Raw genomic sequence first — 21047 nt, 5'->3', positions numbered from 1 at the left:
TGAGCCCAGAGGAGGCAACAGAGATGCTCTAAGGGGTGGAGCACCTCTGCTATGAAGACAGGCTGAGAGTTGGGGTTGTCCAGCCTGGAGAAGACTCCAGAAAGACCTTAGAGCCCCTTCCAATGCCCAAAGGGGCTGCAAGCAACCTGGGGAGGGACTTTGGACAAGGACAAGGGGGAATGGCTTTCCATTGACAGAAGGCAGTGTTAGATTTGATATTAGGAAGAAAATCCTCTCTGTGAGGGTGGGGAGGCCCTGGCACAGGTTGCCCAGAGAAGCTGTGGCTGCCCCATCCCTGGAAGTGTTCAAGACCAGGTTGGATGGGGGGCTCTGAGCTACCTGGGATAGTGGAAGGTGTCCCTGCCCATGGCAGGAGGTTGGAATGAGATGAGCTTTAAGGTCCCTTCCAAACCAAACTATTCTGTAATTCACCCACCACCCCATCAAGAGCAGCTTCCCGTGTCCCAGGTGATGCTGCACTCTGTCCCAGCGTGGAACACGGGCTGCTCCAGCGCGGGCAGAGGGATGCCTTGAGGAGCAGAGCTCGCCCAAAGAGGGCAGGAAGGAGGAATCGGGTGGCAAACGGGGTTTTGTGCGGGAGGCAAGGAGCGGAGGGCTCCGCTCGGGAGGGCGGGTGGCTCCGCTGGGACCTCTCGGTGCCGGGGCCGCAGCGGGGGCTCGGCAGGAGGGAGAGCGGGAGCCCTCGGAGCTCGGGGAGCGGCGGCAGCAGCAGCAGGGCGGTGCGAGGGGCAGGCGGGGCGCGGCGGGGCCCGAGGAGCGCCCGGCCCCCGTCCCATCCCTCCATCCGCATCCCTCCCTCCCCCGCCGAGCGGCCGCGCCGCGGGTCGCCGCCCGCCACCCGGCAGGTTGTAAAGTCATTAACTCCCCCAGCCATGCCGGGCCGCGCTCCCCGGGCCCCGCCGCGCCCGCCGCCGCCGCTGGTGGGCCGCCGAGCCGCCTCCTCCTCCGCGGCAGCGGCAGCAGCAGCGCGGCATGGCCGCCGCTCCCCGCATCCTCCTCATCCTCCTCCTCCTCCTCCTCCGCGCCGCCGCCCCCCTCGGCGATAAGGTAAGCGGCGCCGGCGGAGCCTCCCCCCGCACCCGCTCCCTCCTTCCTGCCTTCCCTCCCTCTTTCCCTCCTTCCTTCCCTTCTTCCCACCCCTCGGGGAGCCGCGGCGGGACAGGGAGGCAGTGGGGGTCCGACCCGCGGCCCCTCGCCCTTCCCCGCAGGTTTCAGGTTCCTGCACTCCGGGATCCCCCCCGCGTCCCTCCCGTACTCCTGAGCTGCTTGGGAAGGGGGGTTTGTCGCCTCTCCCCCAAACTGACCCCGAGGACCAGGCTGTGTCCGCTCGCCGTGCCTGGCACTAACAAAAGGGTGCGAGGATGCCGGAGGAGGGTCCCAGCATCACCGGAAGGACGACGGGGGAGCAGCGTCTTTCCCTACTTGGGGCTTCGCCTAAAGCTGCCCCCCACGTTCGTCCCTCCACATTCATCTCTAGCAGAGGGTTGGCTCCGGTTTAGGACTGGAAACAACAGGTTTTCCCCTTCCCCGTCCGTCCTGCCACCCCAGCATGGCTTTAGGCAGCTGCTTTCCCTGCTAACCGTGGGATGCATGTCCAGGCATCAGAGCCCCACGCTCCCCTCATTCCTGCTCTCTTCCACAAAGGACCCCCTCAGCCTGGCCCTCCCCGTGGCACTTGTTTCACAGCAGCACCAAAACCCCTGTGCCAGTCCCCTTTTCCTTCCCGAGGCCCAGCCTGGGAGAATCCCCCCATTCCTGTGGCAGAGCAGGCAGAAATCCAGGCTTTGTGGGGCACCAGCAGTGCCCCTGCCCTCACGGGTCACTGCGTGCATTGTGCCCCCGAGGGGAACAGGTCCAGATTTCTTTGCTGCCTAAGGAATTCTGATCTGCTAAAGGAAGAGGGGTTTGGGTTGTGTTTCCCACCCCCAGACTCATGGCTGGGGCAAAGCAATCTCACATGAGCCATCTTAAACACAGAAAGGACCAGACACTGCAGCTTTACTGTGGATAACCCAGGTTTGAGGAGCAGCAGTGCCTCCTGTTCTGGGGTTTGTCTTAACTTCAAAGCTCAAGTGTCTTATTTCCAATTTGTTTTTACCTCCACACACATCCGCTGCCTGTTCTGTTTACCCCTGAACTGCAGGGCTAAGCCAGACACTTCAAGCAGAGCAAACTGGGTCAGGATAAACAGATGTGAAGTCCTTCATTTGGGACTGACCTGGATGGACTCCTCCGTCAACATGTGTGCACAAGCCTTGGCTGCTCGTGGTTCTCCCTGCCCCCAGCAGCTGTGTTTGTACAACACCTAAGACGAGGGTACCCCGGGTTGGGAGGAGGGCTCCTCAGCCCTGTCCAGGACAAACACACATTAATACTATTTCCAGGTCTGCCCCGAGGACTTCCTTGCTCCAGGAGATGCCCACGGAGCAATCTGATCGCAGATTACGATTCAAGTTGTCCTGGTTGGGGGATTAACCTGAGGTTCTTCTCGCTCTCCCATTTTCTAAATAAAACATGGTTGTGCAAAGAGTATCAGAAAGCCTCACTCCATAGTCTGGGCAAGCAAATTCCTTCCTAGCTGCATTCAATGCCTCTGAAAATCCTGATGATAGACATGTCTCATGCACAGCGCCTGTTATTCCCTTCTCCCCCTTCGCAGTTTTCCATCCTTTCTACCAGCTTGCCCCAGAATAAGTGCGTTGTCCCACTCGCAGGGAATGACCTAACTGACTTGGATCAAGTATTTTGTAATGACGTGCAGCGCTTGCCTGTGAACTTTCTGTCATGGCAGGATTACGAACAGAACTTGGTAGTTCTCCACTGGCTTCTGTTCGCTGGTTTTCTAATTTGCTTCTCATCTGTGCCTCATTATATGTCCAGATTTCTGTTACTTATCTGCTGCAATTTCACATCGTTAGCAAGCTGCCAGTTTTTTCCACAGATTGTTGTTCTTCCTCATCCCTTGACAATTATTCTGCATTGCTTGTTTTACCTCGGGATACCTTCCCCTATGAAAAACTCCTCAAATACCTTGTTTTAGCTTTTCTAAGGAAAATTTGTGTTTATGTCTGCTTCCAATGTTGAATCTTGTGCACAAACTATCTAGTCTGCTTTATCTAGGATAAAGCAATAACAGGATGAGAAATAGCTTTGCACAAACACCAGTTCCTTTGTAAAACATCAGGGCATAATTGCAAATGCTATTGTTTTTTTCTCATGGCTGTGGTAGAGTCTATCACCACAGATTTAGTCAGAGAATGAGAGGAGGAACCCAAACCAGGGGCGCTGAACACGGTCATTCATTCCCAGATAATAATCTGCCATTCATTCCAGGCATTCAGACATCTGAAGCTACTTAGTATTTCAGTAAGTAGTGTGGTTTGCTGTAGAGAGAAGCCCTTAAGTAAAGGGAACGTGGAAATTTTTGGTAGAGGACATGCAGTTAATGGGCTCAGAAAAGGCCTGGGAAGAATTTATTTCATTTTCAGCTGCTGTTTCTAGTTGTCTTACAGGCTCAGACAGGGCTGAGCAGAACATTTTACGACAGCTACTGTGCCCTTCAGTGGTGGGCCAGCCCTCAAGGCATACCAGGCTGCAGTGGAGAGCCTCCCCCCAGCTCCTCTATTAAGGGAACTAGAGAGGCATGTTTGTGGTCTCTCTTCCCAGACAGCTTTTTTTTTTCCAGGAGCCAGGCTCTAATGAATCTCAAGATTAGGCACAACAATAAGCAACACAGGAGACTGGGCCACTGACACGGTAATTGCAGTTATTCCCAATTGCAGTTATTCCCAGGTTTCTGGGAAACCCAGCGTAGCTCAGAGCTGATCCAGAGCATGACAGAGAGTCAGCGGAGAATTTATTTCATCCCTTTCAACTCTTCAGAAAGGCCGCCTGGAAATCCGATAGGATGTCAGTCCAGGCCCACCCTTCTGTGCAGGGCTGAAGCATTTTGCTTGTGGCAGCCTTTGTCTGGCAGGGGGGAGAGGGGAAGCAGCTGCTGGGCTTTTGCTTAGACAGAAAAAGCTTTCAGTGACGCTGGCTTAGAGACTGGTGTTTCTGTCTTTGATGCTGGCAAAGCTGGAGACAGGCATTTTATCCTGGAAAAGTTCCCCGCAGGTCGGGGTTCAAAGCTCTGCTCCCTCCCCAGCAAGAGAGCAGCAGGGCAGCCCTCCCCTCCAGCCCAGGTGAGGAGGCACAGGAATTCCTTGGTTAACCCAAGAGAGGAAGAGCTGCAGCTCTGTAATCACCAGGTGCCAAACCACAAGCACCTCAGGGGAGATTCTTGTGGAGAGCACCTGGCTGAACTAGAATATGGTCTGTCTTTTCTATGGATGGAAATTCTCATCACCTAAGGAATCATACCTGGCCCTCCTACCTGTTTTAGGCAGAACCCTCAGCCAAGCCCAGGCAGAGCCAGCCTTATAAAGACTGGGCTCATGTGCATCTCCTGCTCTGGTTTTTCTAGTCTGCTCTGTTTCTGTGATTCTGCAGCAGAGTGCTAATCAGAGCGGCTCCAGCATCTCCTGTAACACCAGGACAGTGCAAAAGAGTTGTTGTAAAGCCCCTTTGACTCCTCCCTCTGCGAGGAGGAGGTGGGGAGGGGGATTCACTCATCCAGAATCCACTCTTGGGATTTGTGGAGGGGCTTGGGAAACTAAAGCTAGGAGCTGATCTTATCTGGACTCTGTCCCACACTCCTTAATTTATTATCTGGACACTTGGAAAATGCAAATATCTCCAATTAAAAACAAGAACCATTTGTGTTTCATGATCAGTGCAGATTTATTTCTGACAATACAATAAATTCAGCACAGATTGGAACCAGCTGCCCCAGCCCTAAGTACCTGAAGTTCCCCCTCCTTGTCACCAGGCCTAGGGCTCAGATGCAGTCATGCCATAAGGGGAATGGCCAAGGGACAGCTCAGCATTGTCCTTGCTTACACAAGAAAATAAATGCTCCTAGGCAAGGACTGGGGAGGGAGCTTGGTCATGGAAAACCTGAGAGCCAAATCAATCTACTTAAAAAGTGATTGATTCCTCCAGCGCAGAGGGGAAGCAGGAACAGGGCTTATGGATATAGGGGAACACATTTTATTAAAAGGAAAAAGTCCCTCTGACTAGCATCCTTCAATAAATCTTCATTTGGGCTCCTGTCATTCCCAAGAGGTGCAGTGCAGAGATGTATCCTACTCTATCCTTAAGAAAGAGGTGCACGAAGGCAGGGATGCTGATCATCCCCGAACCTCAGCTCTGCCACCACATGCCAGATCTCCCTGTATCCAGGCAAAACACCCCAGGACCAGTAACCCTGAAAAGGTGCCTGCAGCTTTGCACCACTCCAAATACACAAATCCTGTTTCATATCCTGAGGGTAGAACAGGCTGTTTGACTTCCCTTCACCCGTTTCCCTTCTGCCTCGTCTCACCTATTTGGATCACAAGATCCCCAGAGCAGGATTATTTTTATTGCCACCTGGGGAAAAGCTATGTAAATATTGCAGCTTTTGGTCCACATGCCTTCCCTCCAGGCAGTCCATGAGCCTCGTGTCACTGCTCAGGGAAGTGGTAGGACACCAGCTCTGGTTATTCCCCCAGCTGTGGGAGAATCAGTATTGTGCTGAGCTCTCCACACAGACACCGGATAAATCACTGGAATTCTCCTTCCTGACAGTTGTGAAGAGCTCCTTCTCCCCAGGCCTTGAGATGTTTATGACAGAGAAGCATAGGAGGGGTCAGGGAAAGATTTTGCTGAAAATACTTTACAACGAGAGACCTTTGGTTTCTTTCCTTTGTAAATGTGGAAGCTACATAGTCAGAATTTCCATTTACAGCATGATAATAAACAGTGAGACAAACGTTCTCATAGGAAAAGGGTTGAGATGATTGTTTGGAAGAACAGAAAAAAGGTATTTTTGAAAACATGTCTGTTTCTTTTAAATTTCCTTTTTCTCTTGAGCAACTCATCTGCTGGCCACAGCATTTGGTCCCTGTCAAGCAAGTCAGCTCCAGCCAGAACATCCCAGTGCAGAGAGGAGTTTTGTTGTGTTGTTTTTGAAACCAACTCTTGCAATCACTAGAGAGCAAAGCACCAGGTAACACGGTGCTTTTTTGCACCACAGTAGGTTTCTTCCAACATGCTTTGGCTGTCAGGAAGAGGCACTATGGGCATTTCAACCATTTAAGTTACAACTTAAAAACATTTGCATAAACCAGCTGCATCTCCTCTGCCCAGAGGCTGCTCTGTTGGCAGACACTGAGGAAACACAAGTTTTCAGGCAGGAATTGCACTACAAGATGAACAGCACGTTGGCTTTATTACACCATGAAAGAGCATAAAGCCAAGAGACAGTCAACCAAAATAGTGAGCAGAGCACATTTCGTGATGAGCAAACCCTGCTGAGTTTTCTGTCACATCCATCAGTTATGCTTTGCAGACGGGTTGTTTGCAACAGGGCTATCAGCCACTACCACAAACCAGCATGTTTTGCCAACAGTAGCACTGATACAACTTCTCTGAGCCTTTGCTTTAAAGCAGACTTCACACACACACACAAATTATTAATTTTCATCTATTAATATTGAAACACTCAGTATTTTCAGCTGGATAAATCCTTTTCAGTCAGTGTCCTGTGTTAAACTCATGGCTGCATTTAACACTACTCACAGCTGTGCTTCAGTAAACAGCAGATTAATTCCTGCACAGACGAGTTTGCCAAAGTCCCCAGGAGCTTTTTAGACCATCAGACACTAAGCAGGGAAATATTGCAAGGAAAAAAAACCCAGCTAAACCACAGAATTGCTTACCTGCTGGGAATTGTGGAGGCACAGCCAACAGCAGCCTGCTGCAGTGACCACATTGGGGCCAGGAGAGCTCAGCTTTGCCAAATTTAAAGGGTCAGCCCCAGCAAGGTGTGCTGGGAGAGGGAGCACTGCTCCTCTGAGCATAGCGGGGTGCACAGGGAAAAGGGACAGGAGCACCTGCAGGAGGTTCTGGTTCTGAAGCACTCTTGAAAATGACTTCTGTGAGGGTTGGGGGGTGAGGAGCTTGGATCTCAGCTGATTTGGTCACAAAGGGAAGGTTATTCATTGAAATACAGCTCCAATGAGGGACACCTGTGTACTCCCAGTGATGCTGTGGGGCCGGTGTTGCTGTCACACATGCCCAGTCCAACAGCCCATCTCTACATTGTGAGATCCTGCTTCCCACTTGGAAGGAAATTTGAATTCTGAGATGTGTGAGCCTGGATCCTGGCACGTTGGTCCCAGTGCTGCCCGTTTAGAAGGCATCCAGGTGACATGGCAGCTGCCTGTGGTGGTGAGGAGCCAGGTTCTCCAGCTAACCATGCTCTGTTTCTGTCAGGACAGTAGTGAGGCAGCAGATGAAGCTGGCCCCTGGGATGAAGAGGTCACCAAGTGGTGGGGAGAGTGGAGCTCCTGGTCCACCTGCTCCCGGTCCTGCGGAGGAGGCGTGATGTCCCGGGAGAGGCACTGCTTGAGACAGAGGTGAGTCAGGTCCCAGCCTGAGCCCTTGGCCAGGTCTCAAGTGGCAGAAAAGAAATCGGGTGCCCTGACCTGCATTTTGGGGCCAAACCTCCTTGTTTTGCAGGGTTGGCCATTCCCTCATCTGTGGCCTCTGGGAAAGGAAGGCAGCTGTTGTCCATGGAGCAAGGCAGTGGTAGGGAGAAGCACATCCCTGAACACGTTCCCCACTCAGCTTGACTTGTCTGATGGGGAGCAGGGGTTGGTCCCCTCCTGGGGTCCGTGGGAGACTCGAAGATGATGGAATTGTGGGCTGGAGAAGGCTAGCTCTGTTCCCCTTCCCCTCTCCTTCACAAACCCTCACTTACCAGGCCTGCTCGACCAACCTAACCCTGATTTGTGACCAGCTAAGGATGTGGCTACATATTCCCAGACACCGTATGGGGACTTGATTTACTCCTGGCAGGAGCCAGCTCAGCCACATCTCAGCAATTTCCCCTCTTTATTCCCTGCAGAGCTGGCAAGTTTTTTCCCCTCTGTCATTTATCTGGCTGTCACCTGACAGCATCTCCATTTGTCCCCTACAGCCACTTGTCCCCTACAGCTGCTACAGTCGTGGTATCAGTCGGACTGGATTTGTGGGAGTGGGGAGAGCTGGAGAGCTTCAGCTGCCTGAACTCCTGCTGTTCCCTCTGGGTCACCTTGCCACCAAACCCTCCTCCTCCTCCTCCTCCAGCACCTCCCTAACCTGCTGCTCCAGGCTCCTGAGGTGTTAATGAGAGCCGGAATCCTGCAGCACAGCCAGCTTTCCCTTCTGCATGAATGCACTCCTGAGTGGAGGAAACTCAAACTAGGGCCCCCAACCTGCCCTCCTTCCTGCAGCAGAAAGCTCCTTTTCTGTGGGCTGGTTGGCAGCATGGTGAGGGTCCAGATGTGCTGCAGCACCTTCTCTCTGGGTGTGGCCTCCCTGGATGTCTCTGCTGCTGCTGCTCCTCCTCCTCAGCACCCAGTGGCCATGATGGGAAAGCAGTGGGAAACAGAGAACAGGGATGGAGGCTGGGGCTGTCCCACACCCCCCCACAGCCAGGACAGCCCTTCTGCCCTTTGCCTCCTGCCAGAAGAGGGATTTTTCTCTCCATTTGGCATTGTCTCTATCCTTGACTCCACACCTGGAGTGGGGAGGCTTTGTGTGGTTTTTTTTACTCCAGGGATCAGGTAAAGCATCAAGTGTTGAAATTCCCATGGTTTTGGTATATCACCTGCACCAAGCCTTTCCTGTTAGTCTTTTAAGCTGGCCAGTCCTCGTGAGAGGTGGCATCTCTCTGCCTACTGCACAGTGAATCCTGAAATCAACTCCCCTGGTCACTGCAAGTCCTGGGTGCTTCCATGGAAGTGACGGATCATCAGGGTCTATTGTCCTTTGGGTCACATCAACCCTTTTGGAGCTCAGAGGTGAAGGGACACAGAGGCAGTGATACTGCAGTTGCTCTCTGTCTGCTCAACCTGCCCCAAAAAGAGAATAGCCTAAAATTACAGCTCACCTAAAAGCACTGAAAATATGTTTCAGAGCAGATGTTGGCCAGTCTATATGCAGAAAGATTTGCTCAGATAAAATGCCTGCCTTGTTTCTCCCCTCTAAGTCAGGTCTGACTCCTCTGTCATCCTCAGTACCTTGGTACTTCACAGATCTCCATCTCATGTCTGGAAATTTCTGCTTTCCAGGCTCCAGATGCCCCAGGGAACAAACAGCACCATGTGTGTTGGTCAAGCCAAGCACTACCAACTGTGCCAGCAGCAGGTGAGAATCACTTCCAGTACTGACTGGTCCTTACTGGGGGATGTGGGACTCCAGGGGTCCTAACTAGAGCTGCAAGAGCATCAACACTCGGGGTGGGACTGATCCCACAGAGGAGCAGAGACAAGGGGTAGGATCCACTCCTGGGGTGGTGATGATGGGCCTTTGAGGACATAGGAGATGGGCTTAACTCTCTGGGACTGGGAGATGGGGGAAAAGAATGTAAAAACATATTTCTTGTGGATTGAGGGGAGGGATGAAGTTTTTCCTGTATGCTTTTCCCTTTGCTGGAAGGAATTTTTGCAGGGCTGTTAAATACAGCTGTCTGAGAGGCCCTTGGCAATGAAGCCCTGGCCTTTCTGCCTGTATTAGGGCACCTCAGAGTCCATTGCTAATTCCTTCCAGGGTGGACAGGGCATTTTCATCCTCCAAGGATGCAGCAGTGACAAGCAGCTGTCACAACCGCGGCTGTGACATAGGGAGCTTTGATGGTATTTATTCCCTCCATAGCCCTGCCCAGCCAACACAGCAAGCTTCAAACAGCAGCAGTGCTCCAGTTTCAATGCCAAAGCCTTTGGGAAGCGCTACTACCACTGGATGCCCCTTTATCCAGGTGGGTTTTCACAGCTTCGCACAAAGGATGAGGGTGAGAAAACATCCACAGAATCTCCTCAGGCACAGAAGGGGAAGGTCCTGGGGACAAGGGATGGATGCTCCTGGCTGATCTCCACCCATCCAGGCCTCCTGTCTCCCCACACTGCTCCTGTTTCGGGTCCTCCAGCAGCAAGCAGTGGTGGGCAAACAGGACAGGGGCTTCTCTGGGTTGTCTTGGCTAACCAGCACTCATCTTGGCAGAGTGGGTGTTCACACTCCTTGTGCCTTCTACCAGCTTGGCTGCCTCTCACCCAGCCTGCTTCCCACTGGGCTGGTACTGGGTTGTTCTGAGCAAGATACTCACCCATTCCCTGCAAAGTCGAGACAGATGGCTTCACATGGGTGTCCAGTTGTCCCTTGAGGCTCAGACTGAGCTCACCTAAGGTAGATTACCCTGTTTCTGGACTCACCTGTTTTTCAATTATCTGCTAAGAGGACATGGAGCATCTGCTCCTACAGCTTCAGCTCCTCAGCTGAACAGGGTGTAACTGGCCACAGCCCCACAGAGTCAGTGGCCCTCTTGGCAAAGAAGAGGGTTTGCCAGCAAGAAGTATTTCTGCTAGGCACAGTTCCCAGCTGCAGCCTCATACCATGACCCCTTCACTACTACAAAATCTGTAGATTTGGGGTCTCATCTCAATCAGCAGGAACATCAAGGTGACATCAAACCATCAGTGTGGATAAGGAGAAGGTCCCCTTCCTTGCTGCAAGTCTCTGAGCACTTTGACCTGCCTGGTGACTCTGTGTCTCTGTCCCTTCAGATGACTACACCAGTATCTCCAACAAGCCCTGTGACCTCCAGTGCACCACTCGGAGTGGGGAGAGGCAGCTGATGGCCCGAGCACAGGATGGTACCTCCTGCAAGGACAGGACCTATCAAGGGGTCTGCATCAATGGAAAGTGTGAGGTGAGGCTCTGGGAGGAAGTAGTAGAAAATTTGGGAGTGTAATTGCATGACTGCACCTCCTGCTCATCTCAAGGCCAACGAGTCCCTGCAGGGAATTGAAGCCCAGGCCCGGTGTTGGATTCGTTCATTAAAGCCCCTCCCAGAACCCCACCAAAAGAGCACAGCAGCATTTCTTGGGAAAGACCCTGCCCTGTGGAGATAAGCTGGCCCCAGGAAACCCTCTCTTGTTTTGTTCTTTGCAGCCGGTTGGGTGCGATGGGAGCCTGTACTCGCCCCGGACGATGGACAGATGCAGGGTGTGTGGAGGGGACGGCAGCACTTGCCACCGTGTCTCGGGCAGCTTCCGAAAGGCAATCTCACAGATAGGTACTCCCTGCTACCACAGTCCAGAGACTTCACCTGCTACTTCCTGCCACCAACTGGCTTAAACAAGGGTAGGAGTTTCCCAGCTGCTTGGTGGAAAGAGCTGAGGAGTGCCACCCCTGCTTAAATGCCTGGTTTTGTCCTTTTCACTTACCCGTCAGAGGAGATTGGTTTGATGTGCTGTACATTAGGCTGGTAAGGTTTCCCTTCACCTCTTTACAATAGGAAGCAGCTGGGGATCTATTTGTTCCTATTGATTTTGGCATCTTGCCCACCTCAGATAATGTGAAGGGATCAATGAATCTTCTTCTATTCGTGCTACGTGTTCATTTGAAACTTAAGCTATGATGAGGGTCACAGCATTTGTTTCAGCCTGCACTTAATCTCCTGCTTTCCCCAGTCCTGTGGCTGGCACAGCTCAGGGACAGTCCCCTCTGAAACCAGGCTGAGGATTCATCCCTTGCAACCTGATGACCCAGTCCTCCACCCACAGAAGGAATAGACTGTGGTATGCTCATTAGTAATTAGTCAACTGTGGTTTGAGGATGTTTTGGAACATCATTTCACACTGTCTGCCTCCCTCTCTACCAAGACCAGACTAGAAAAGCACTTGGGCCCCTTTCCAGAGCAGGGGGAATGGTGCTACCCCCACTAGCACTAAGGGTACAGATTTGGCCTCCCATTCCATCCCTCCTAAAATCTTACAGAACAGACAAGACCTGCATTTCTAGCAAGGAAGACAAACTGCCAAACCATGCGACTTTAAGAGCCTCTGATTTCCTCTCCCTTTAAAGGTCAATTTTTATGTTACTCCTGAGACAAATTCCATGGAGTCAGGAGCTTAGGGGACCTATGGTCTTTTTCCATCTTCTGTTCTGCATCAGCCCTGATTGCTACTAAGCTTTTTTCTGTGCTCTTGCCAGAAAGAGTGTGAGAAACACATTCATCCACACCCCCAAAGCCAGACTGTTTCACTTGTGCAGTTCCTTCCTGACTCCAAACCCAGCAGTGCTCAGACTGGACTCGTGATGGTGATCTGTAACGGGATTTCAGAGGGGACCTTGGATTAGAGCTCACTGACTGGTGCAACATGCATTTGTGCCCTTGGTGTCCTGCTCCTGAAAGGCAGCACTGGCCCCTACAAACACGCTTTTCCCATGAGCTGATTTTCCCACCCAGACCTTTTGATTCCGTCCTTGGGGTCTCCTCACGCTCTGTTCTGTTCCTCAGGTTACGTGTTCATCACCAACATCCCTGCTGGTGCCACGGACATCCTCATCATTGAGCGCAGGAAAACAGAAAACATCCTGGGTAAGCAGAGGAGCCAGATGGATGTGGACATCCCAGTTCAGCTGCCTGGGAGGTGGGAGGAGGCTCTGTGCATTCTCATGTGTAAGCATTTCCTCCAGGGTAGCACAGGGGTGCTTCACTGCTCCATTAAACCAAGGCTACCACATCTCCAGTGGCAGGAGAGACATTAGGAACCCAAGCTCGCCATGGGCAGGGCCTGGTGTTCTTTTTCTGCTGGTCTTTTCTTGTTGATGGGCTGTTTTCTCTCCTCATTGCCACTGAAGCCCCAGTGTTTCCACAGAGCATCACTTTTGTCTGTTTTCTCTCTCTTTGAAGCACTTGCAGATGAATCTGGGCATTTCTTCTTCAACGGCAACTCTGCCATTGACAACCCCCAGAACTTCAGGGTGGCTGGCACCGTCTTCAAGTACCGGCGGCCCTCGAGCCTGAACTCGGATGGGCTGGAGTACATCATGGCTCACGGGCCCACTAACCAGTCTCTGAATGCCATGGTATGTGAAGGGCTAGTTTTAGGCTTTGCTGTCTTGCCTGCTTCTCTCAGACAGAAGGAATATAACCTGGTTCCCAAGCCAAACCTGCATGTGTAGGTGGCCGAGGAAGCCGGATAGTCTTGGCAAGGGGCGGCTCTTCTGTTGGATTTGTGAGGATGCTGTCTTCTCTCAACATCCGTCACCAAATGGATGTGGCTAGAAAAGGTTTCTGGGAAAGCACACATCCCTAAAATGAAAGCAGTTTTTTCTCTCTCTGTTTCCTCCAGTACTACAACTTTAATGGGAAAATGCCACACATAACTTATGACTACACTGTGCCACGGATGCCCCCGCTCCGAACCGCAGCCCCTGCTCTAGCCAGACCTCTCTATCATCACCTACCAGAGACCAGCCAGAACCACCCCATCTCAGCCAACTCCAGAGCTGCCCAGGACTTCAATGCCACATGGCTCTCCCTGTCTCCAGATGACACCAGTGAACAGCTTCCTCTAAGAGAAGGGCATGAGGATTTGGACTTCAGTCACCCGCACTTCTTCCAGACCAACTCCACCAGTCAGACCCGGGACTGGGGCTGGGAACAAGGTGAAGAGAAGGAGAAGTATGACTTCCAGATCAGACAGATTTACCATGCCAACACAGCAGGAGAGGAAGAGGAAGAGGAAGCAGCAGCAATTGGTGGAGAAACAGAGTTGGGTTGGTTGCTTTGTTTTTCCTTCTCCTGTTTTACTGATTGAAAGCAGACGTCCCACACTGGTCCTCTTGAAATCTAAGGTGGCTTTACCATCGGGGTGGACAGGAGGGAGTGATGGAATGGGGTGGAGACTGCTGGGGAGCAGCAAGGGCCAGCAGCTCTGTGGGGGAAGGGGAACTGGGAGAGGGTGGCCACCATATGGATCGGGCATGGCAGTGCCTCAGCACCTGAGCTTGGCAGGCAGGGCAGTGACAGCAGCAGGGTCTAGCAACAGTCCAGTGATGATCAAGTGGCAAATCAAATCTGAGGTCAATCTGGAGAGCCAAAAAGCAATTCAGAAACAAAGGACATCTGCAACATTCCTCAGCCCAGGACTGAAGGCCCAGACTTGAGCTTAAATGGAGCTCCAGAGCAGATGGAGAGGTTGGTCAGAGTAAGTAAGGCCTCTTGGTGCTCCCTGGTGGCAATTTATGATTTTGAGGCCAAATACTGGATATTTTTTGCCTTGCCAAATGTCACATGCTGAAATACAAGCCATCCAGTGTAAAGCATCCCTGTGTTTTTCTTCCAGCTCTCAGGTTCAACCAAATCTCCATCAGCACGGCTGTGCCCTACAGCATGAGGAGACCCGAGCTCTCGGAGAACAGCCACATAGCGTCCTCCAGGCTGCGTCTCTTCAGGAGGCTGTGCCACAGAGACCCTCACAACACTGCCTTTTGTAGGGAGCTGCAGCACCTGGCAGCCAGGATGGCCCCAAGGAACTCCTCAGCAGGGCTATGGACTGGGGCAGCTGCCCAGTGGCCACGGGGCCTCCACAACGGGCCGGCCCGTAAGAACTCACTGGAGGACTTGAAGGTGGAGGCATTTGCTGGTACCCAGGGGGAAGCAGCCAACTACAGCATGGTGGCATCTGTGGAGAGCCCTCTGCGAGGTGCCAGCCCAACTGTGGACATCAGCCAGGCAGAGCCTCTGCGAGCCCCTGGCACTGAAAGGTGGCACTTGGTCTCCTGGGCAAAACAGGGGCATGGTTAGCGGGGGAGGGAGGGTCAAGCCAGTCCTCTGGCAGTCTTCCTGCTGTCCTTGATGTCCCCATTCACCAGTGTCTATCCATGGCAGCTGCTGTAGTTGCTTCCTTGAAAGACAGAGTGTCACAACTGGCCTGACACAAAGCTCACAGAACATATTTCAGGTCCTGCTGCCATTTAAATGGATACTGAACAACTTGCAAGGCCAATACCGGTGTGGTTGTAAACAAGGCCAGGAGTCTATAGCATGTCACATACACACATTTACCACCACATCATGCCCTGCCTGTCCCATTCCTCTGAGCACGTAAGCTTATGAAACTTCTGTAAACATTTGGCAGGAGACTGAGGGCCGACTTTTAAATATTTCTGGCAAGCCACATATGAACTCTCCCTGCCACATTATATGATATGAGAGACACCTTGTTTGAGGTCCCCTTTCCAACCTAAATCATGGCTCTCAAGGTGGTAGTATGAGCTGAGGCTGAGGGCACCCACATGGCTGAAAGACCACAATATACACGAGACTTACTATGAACGATGCTTTCTCCTTGCTAGTTGAATTCAGGAGGTGGATCGAGGCCTTGCACTCTCTGTTCATCAGTGGTTTGGCTTGCCCAGGGTGAGCGAGACATAGAGCAGAAACACTGGGTTTCTTCCCATCTTCAAAAGCAGAGAGAGGAGGAATTTTCCTCTCTTTTATGTTTGCAGCAGTTTTTTTCAGTTTTCGCTCACGCCACTTCCTTTTTCCACAGCAATGAGTTCGATGTGAGCCCCATGGGCCACGATGACATCAGCTTGGCTGACATGTATCGGTGGAAAGTTTCAGCTTATGCCCCCTGCAGCTCCACATGCACTTCAGGTAGGTTTGGCTTCAGTGTCTGATCACATGAGGTCCTTTTGTGGCATCGATGGAGGGAATCCTGGTATTTTTTACATGGCAGGTAGAGTTTCAGATGCACTGAGCACTCCAGTTATTTAATGATGGTGTTTGATCTGAGCATGACTGAGAGAGGGTGTCGCTTGCCCAGCAGGTATCAGATCCTCGTATGCAATGTGTGTGAGGTACGATGGAGTGGAAGTGGACGAATCGTACTGTGATGCCCTGACCCGACCAGAACCTACCCACGAATTTTGCACAGGGAGAGATTGCCAGCCCAGGTGAGTGGAAATGGCATCAGCTGTCCAGGGGGACAACAGATCTTTGTAAGGATCACTTTCTGCTCAAAGCATACGGTCATTTTTGGGCTTTATGCACTTAGCCTTTTTATCCCCTTGTAAGCAAAAAGAGGGAAGGAATTTGGGATCTGGTAAGAGCAAAGCATCACCAAGACCAGCATCACCATCACAGACGTATATGTGATAAGCAGATTCATAGCAGCAGCTGCTGGGTGAGGGGGTCCCAAGTGTGCGGGCACAACCCTGCCACCCCACATCCCTTGTCCCCCTTACTTGGATTTTCCTCTGTGCTTTCTCTCCTGGGGCTGCTCGTGGAGGTGGGAGACCAGCCGGTGGAGCGAGTGCTCCCGGACCTGCGGCGAGGGCTCTCAGTACCGCACCGTGCGCTGCTGGAAGATGCTGGCCCCAGGCTTTGACAGCTCCGTGTATGACGACCTCTGCGAGGCAGCGGGGCTGGCCAGGCCCATGGAGAGGAAAGCCTGCAAGAACAAGGCCTGTGGGCCCCAGTGGGAGCTCTCCAAGTGGTCCGAGGTAAGGCAGTAGGGGAGCTTTGCTGCCAGAAGTAAGGAGGAGCCGGGGTTGGGATGGGGCCTGGAGGAATGTGGCTGGTAGATGGTGGGGGCTGAGGGAGCCTCTGGGCAGCAGCATCCTTGGGAAACAAGGACTGCCTTTATCCACAGCTCCCCTGTTCTGGCACTGCTCAGCAAAGGCCATTGCAAAACATTTTTTTGTAAGGTCGTTTCTCAAGCAGGGTGTTGACCAAGTGAAAGCCCTGCCAGCAAGAGGCTTTGCCTCCCTCTTCCAGAGGATCCAAACGGTTCTATCTGACTGAGGGTGAATGGGGAAACAATACCATGGAGATACAGAGAAATTAAACCTAACTGAAGCCCCTTTGGTTGACTTTCCACTTTTGACTGCTTGGGTTGTGGCCCAGTGACTTTGAACAGCAGTTCAACACTGAAGTGTTGGAGCTCTGGGTCCCAAACTAAATGAGCAGCAATGATAGAGACAGATCCACCTTTTTCTGTCCCTGCTGGGGCCCTTCCCCTCTCTCCTAGTGCAGCAGGAGGAGGCATAGCTCCCTCCCACCCTTTCTCTCTGCTCCTGAGCCTGGGGCTGACTCGGTGTGCCCCTCGCAGTGCTCGGCCCGGTGTGGCGCACGGGGGACGATGAGGCGGGAGGTGCGCTGCTCCGTGGAGGTGTCCCTGTGTGACAAGGCCCAGAAGCCCAGCAGTGAGAAGGTGTGCACAGGCCCCCCCTGCGACCGCCGCTGGACCGCCTCGGACTGGGGCCCGGTGAGTCCAGAGGGACAGCTTCTCCTTGCTCCCAGTGCCAGGGGGTGCAGGGCTGGCGGGAGGGAGGGAGCAGGTGGGCAGACGCGCTGCAGCTCTCCTTTGGCTTTCTTCTGGCAGAGGCCAAGCAAAAGAAATTAGAATAATCTGTATTTTTGCCTCTCTGTGCTATAAATTTCGTTTAGCTCTGAGGTGAGCTCCATTCAATAATCTGGGAAGTTCATGGCACCTGGAGAATGGAAGCCCCTGGCTAGATGTACCTCTAAAGCCCCTTGGGATCCAGTGTCACAGTCCCAGTGGCAGGGCTAGACTCTGGACTCAGCTCTCCTGGCACCACTGACCCTGACCTCTCCCCTTTCTTGCTTTCTGATGTGTCTAAATGCCCTGTGTTCCTCCAAGTGCTCAGGTTCCTGTGGCGAGGGACGCATGAGCCGCTTCATCGCGTGTCGCAACCTGGAGGGGAAAGTGATCTCCAGCTCCCAGTGTGACCCAGCCACCAAGCCCCTGGCTGTCCATCCGTGTGGAGACAAGGACTGCCCTGCACACTGGGTGGAGCAGGAGTGGGAACAGGTAAAGCCAGTCCTGTGTCCTCAGCCCTCCTTTCCACCCTGTATCCCACAGGACGTGGTGGGAGCCTGGTTCCCTTGGCAGAGCAAGGCTGTATAGTGAGACCTCCAGCCATGGAGCTATACCCTTGTCCTAGCTCCTTTTAGAAAGAGAGAATGACTAATGAATACCCCAGCTTGTCCCTGCTCTGCCACCCCAAAGTTCGTGGCATTTGCTGCCTTCCCAGGGATCTCCATTGGAGGGCAGCAATGTTCTAAGGAAACCGTCCTCCTCTCCCACCTGGCTGGGAGTTGCAGACACCTCAGCAGAGCTTTTACAGTACCTGCACTCAGCCCTGAAAAGATTTTGGTCCCGCCACTAAAAAGAAAAACCAGCCTCATCCTTGATAAATAACAGCTGGAGGTAAACCTGAACCCTGGAAGTCACCAGGACTGTGTACTTGCCTCAGGAATTAAGAGTCCAGTGAACATGGTCCAGGTGTTCCATTCTACCAAACAATCAGTCTCTGCCTGTCTCCTTCTGCTCTTTGTGTTGCTAAAGACTTTAGGCTTTCCCATACAAGCTGATCCAAATCCCAGATGTCCAGAAGGATACATGGAGTCAGTTGTGGGGCTTGGACTTTTTCTTCAAAGTCTTGAGCAAACTAGAGATTCATAAGGCACTAAGGAAAAAGGTTTCTAGGAAAAAAGGGAAGCAGCCAAGGCCTCTTCCTGCCAGCCATAGCTAAACCTCTGTTCCCACTTTGCTCCCTTTATAGCTGCTGATTACATTCAGTTGAGTCTCACCCAGCACTGGTTACAAGCACAAACTGGTTAAACCTGGGGACCCAGGGCAGTTTGATACCCGTCCTCTGCTCTGGCCCTCGGTGTGGATCATACACAGTGCTGCAGTACAGTTTTCAGCTGTGTCCAGGCTTTCAAACTCAGCAGAGCTCTGAAAGACCAGCTGAGCTCCCCACCTTTGCCTGTGCTGGCTTCTTTGCCGTGTTCCCTCAGCCGAGGAGCTGCAAGTTCACAGGATGACTAAGGGTGGATGCAAGCCAGCCATGCTGACCCTGCAGTGGTGAAAAAGGGCACAAAGCAGTGAAATCTCAAACTGACAACTGCCTCCGTGAGGCTCAGGGAGTAGATCCTGCCTCCTGCTGCTTCTGGTGGTGTCCTGAGGGAGGGAGCCCTCCCAGCTAAGCCTGCATAGCTGTGGGCTCAGCAGTACTTGTCCATGTGCATCACCTGCAGTGCACCACTTCGGTCCCCTTGGGCCCATACAAAGCTTGTCGGTACTCCAGGATGTAGGTTGCTACATGCATACGCTGCGTGGTTTTCGAGAACATAGAAACACATAAAATAAGGCAGAAACAGCCTCTCGTAGTCTTACCTTGGCTGCTCCAGGTCCCCTGTGGTAGCTGCTCTCAAGGCCAGCCAAGGTGAACTCAGCTAAGCATTAATTACCAGCACCTGTCCCCCCTCCCTGGGAAACGTGCAGAAACGCGTTGCTCCTGTGACCTGGGCAGCACTTGCCTCCATTAGCCTGGTGTTAGCAGAGGCATTAAGCACCTTGCTTCTGAGCTTACCTGAAACTCTGCAGCTGCTGAGCCCTCTTTGTTACCTGGCTGCTCTGCTCCCTTCCCAGTGTGATGCCAGCTGCGGGCGAGGGATGAAGACGCGGCTCGTGCTGTGCGCGGGCCTGGAGAACGGTGTGTACAGGGAGTACCCTGAGAAGCACTGTGAAGCCTCTCAGAAACCCGAGGAACAAGCTGCCTGTTTCAGGAGGCCGTGTTCAACGTGGTTCACAACCTCCTGGTCTCAGGTAGGGCTGGGGGTGGTGGGGAAGGGTGATGGAGGCCTTGTAGCCCTGGGTGGTGGAGGGGGACCTGCGCTGAGGGTCTCTGGCAGCACGTTCTGCCGAGGGCTCTGCTGAGTCTGGATGGGACCCTGAGCTCTGCTTTTCTGCAGATCAGGCAGCAGGTTGAGGGACTGGGACATGCAGGCTGGAGAAAACCTTGGAGCATGTGGTTTATTGCCTCAAGCAAGAGCTTGCACCACTCTGCAGGCATACAGGATACAGCCGTGCCCTCCTCTGCCAGGAGTCCATGTTCTGTCTTCCCCTGCTTTCCCTTGATGGTGGCTGCAGAGCATTTAGGGAATGAGAAGAGAGGAGAGCTGAGCCTGGCTCACAGCACCCATTTTCTCTCACAGCATCAACACTCCAAACAAAAATCTGAGTTGCATTAAAGAGATGAAAGCAAGATGAAAGCAAACTCCTCCCTTGCTCTGCCCCAACCCCAACTCAGGGATGCTCTCCTCCAGCAAAAGAATGGGAGCATAAGTTTGAGATCAGTGTGGAATTTGATCCAAACTTCCTCAGGAACAGTCTCCAAAGCAGGGGCCAGGAGGTCTCACTAGAATAAAGAATTTGGGAGCTATAGGAAAATGAAAAACGCCTCTCACAGTCTCTTTCCTCTTTCTCGACCCCGACAGTGCAGCAAGACGTGTGGTGCTGGTGTGCGGCTGCGCGAGGTGAAGTGCTACCAGGGGGAAGCGCTGGCTCAGGGCTGTGACCCCACTTCCAAACCAGAAGCCAGGCAGACCTGCCAACTCCAGCCGTGCCCCACAGAGGCACCAGGTACGTCTGGGAGGGCAGGGAGGTAGAGGAGCCCTTGGGAGCTCTTTGCTCTCTGTTGGGCAAGCACAACTCCTTTTAAACCCCTTCTGTGTGTGCTTCTGTTCCCCAGAAGACGCCTGTGAGGACAAAGCGACGGCCAACTGCGTGCTGGTGTTGAAGGTGAAGCTGTGCTCTCACTGGTACTACAGGAAGGCTTGCTGCTGGTCCTGTCGGCTCAAGTCACCCTGAGTCCTGCCAGGCCCTACTTCCCTTCCAAGTTCAGGGGCAAGAGCCCCCTCGAGCCAGACTTTACCACTTGAAGCCACCCCACTTGGCTTGGCTGTGGAGCCAGTCCCTGTAGACCAGCCTGCTCAGCGAGGAAGGGTTCCTAGGACTTAATCACTGTTCCCTCTCCATCAAGAGGGTTTTACACAAGACAAACTATCAGTGCCTAGAAAGCTACTGAGAAGTGAGTTGGGAAAGCCTATCCCTGCTGTCACTGTCTCTGGGGATCACTAGTTGGAGGCAGAGGGGCACAGGGGCTGGCCCGTGGCAGGGCACGGACAACAGCACCCATCTCTCTGGTCTGCCCTGCAGGACAACTTCCAAAACACTCCAAAAAATTGTGTCACAATAAAGAGATAAACTGTAAACCTGTGGGTTTGGTATCCA

At 52.8% G+C, this 21047-nt stretch overlaps 1 protein-coding gene across 1 annotated transcript; it reads left to right on the top strand.

The window, feature by feature from the left end:
• Positions 1-984: 984 nt before the first annotated feature.
• Positions 985-21023, top strand: LOC113973123 (ADAMTS-like protein 2). The gene is made up of 18 exons (XM_027694857.1): positions 985-1068; positions 7381-7523; positions 9222-9297; positions 9805-9907; positions 10710-10855; positions 11098-11221; positions 12449-12529; positions 12845-13020; positions 13287-13713; positions 14283-14703; positions 15492-15598; positions 15771-15897; positions 16233-16446; positions 17055-17210; positions 17607-17777; positions 19404-19580; positions 20252-20396; positions 20506-21023. The coding sequence occupies exons 1-18, from the start codon at positions 994-996 to the stop codon at positions 20622-20624; spliced, it is 2988 nt and encodes a 995-aa protein (XP_027550658.1). The 5' UTR covers positions 985-993; the 3' UTR covers positions 20625-21023.
• The last annotated feature ends 24 nt before the right edge of the window (positions 21024-21047 follow it).

This window comes from Neopelma chrysocephalum, unplaced genomic scaffold (genome assembly GCF_003984885.1).
Source record: "Neopelma chrysocephalum unplaced genomic scaffold, ASM398488v2 Primary Assembly neopelma1_98, whole genome shotgun sequence".
In the NCBI taxonomy this organism is placed as follows: Eukaryota; Metazoa; Chordata; class Aves; order Passeriformes; family Pipridae; genus Neopelma; species Neopelma chrysocephalum.
This window is presented reverse-complemented; position numbering and strand designations above follow the sequence as displayed.

What these genes read in the sequence shown, in the direction of transcription:
- LOC113973123 (XM_027694857.1), top strand. Translation starts at nt 994, where the DNA reads ATGGCCGCCGCTCCCCGCATCCTCCTCATCCTCCTCCTCCTCCTCCTC. An exon ending in AGGCACTGCTTGAGACAGAG is followed by an intron (nt 7,524 to 9,221) that starts GTGAGTCAGGTC and finishes TCTGCTTTCCAG; the next exon opens with GCTCCAGATGCCCCAGGGAA. An exon ending in AGCTCTCCAAGTGGTCCGAG is followed by an intron (nt 16,447 to 17,054) that starts GTAAGGCAGTAG and finishes TGCCCCTCGCAG; the next exon opens with TGCTCGGCCCGGTGTGGCGC.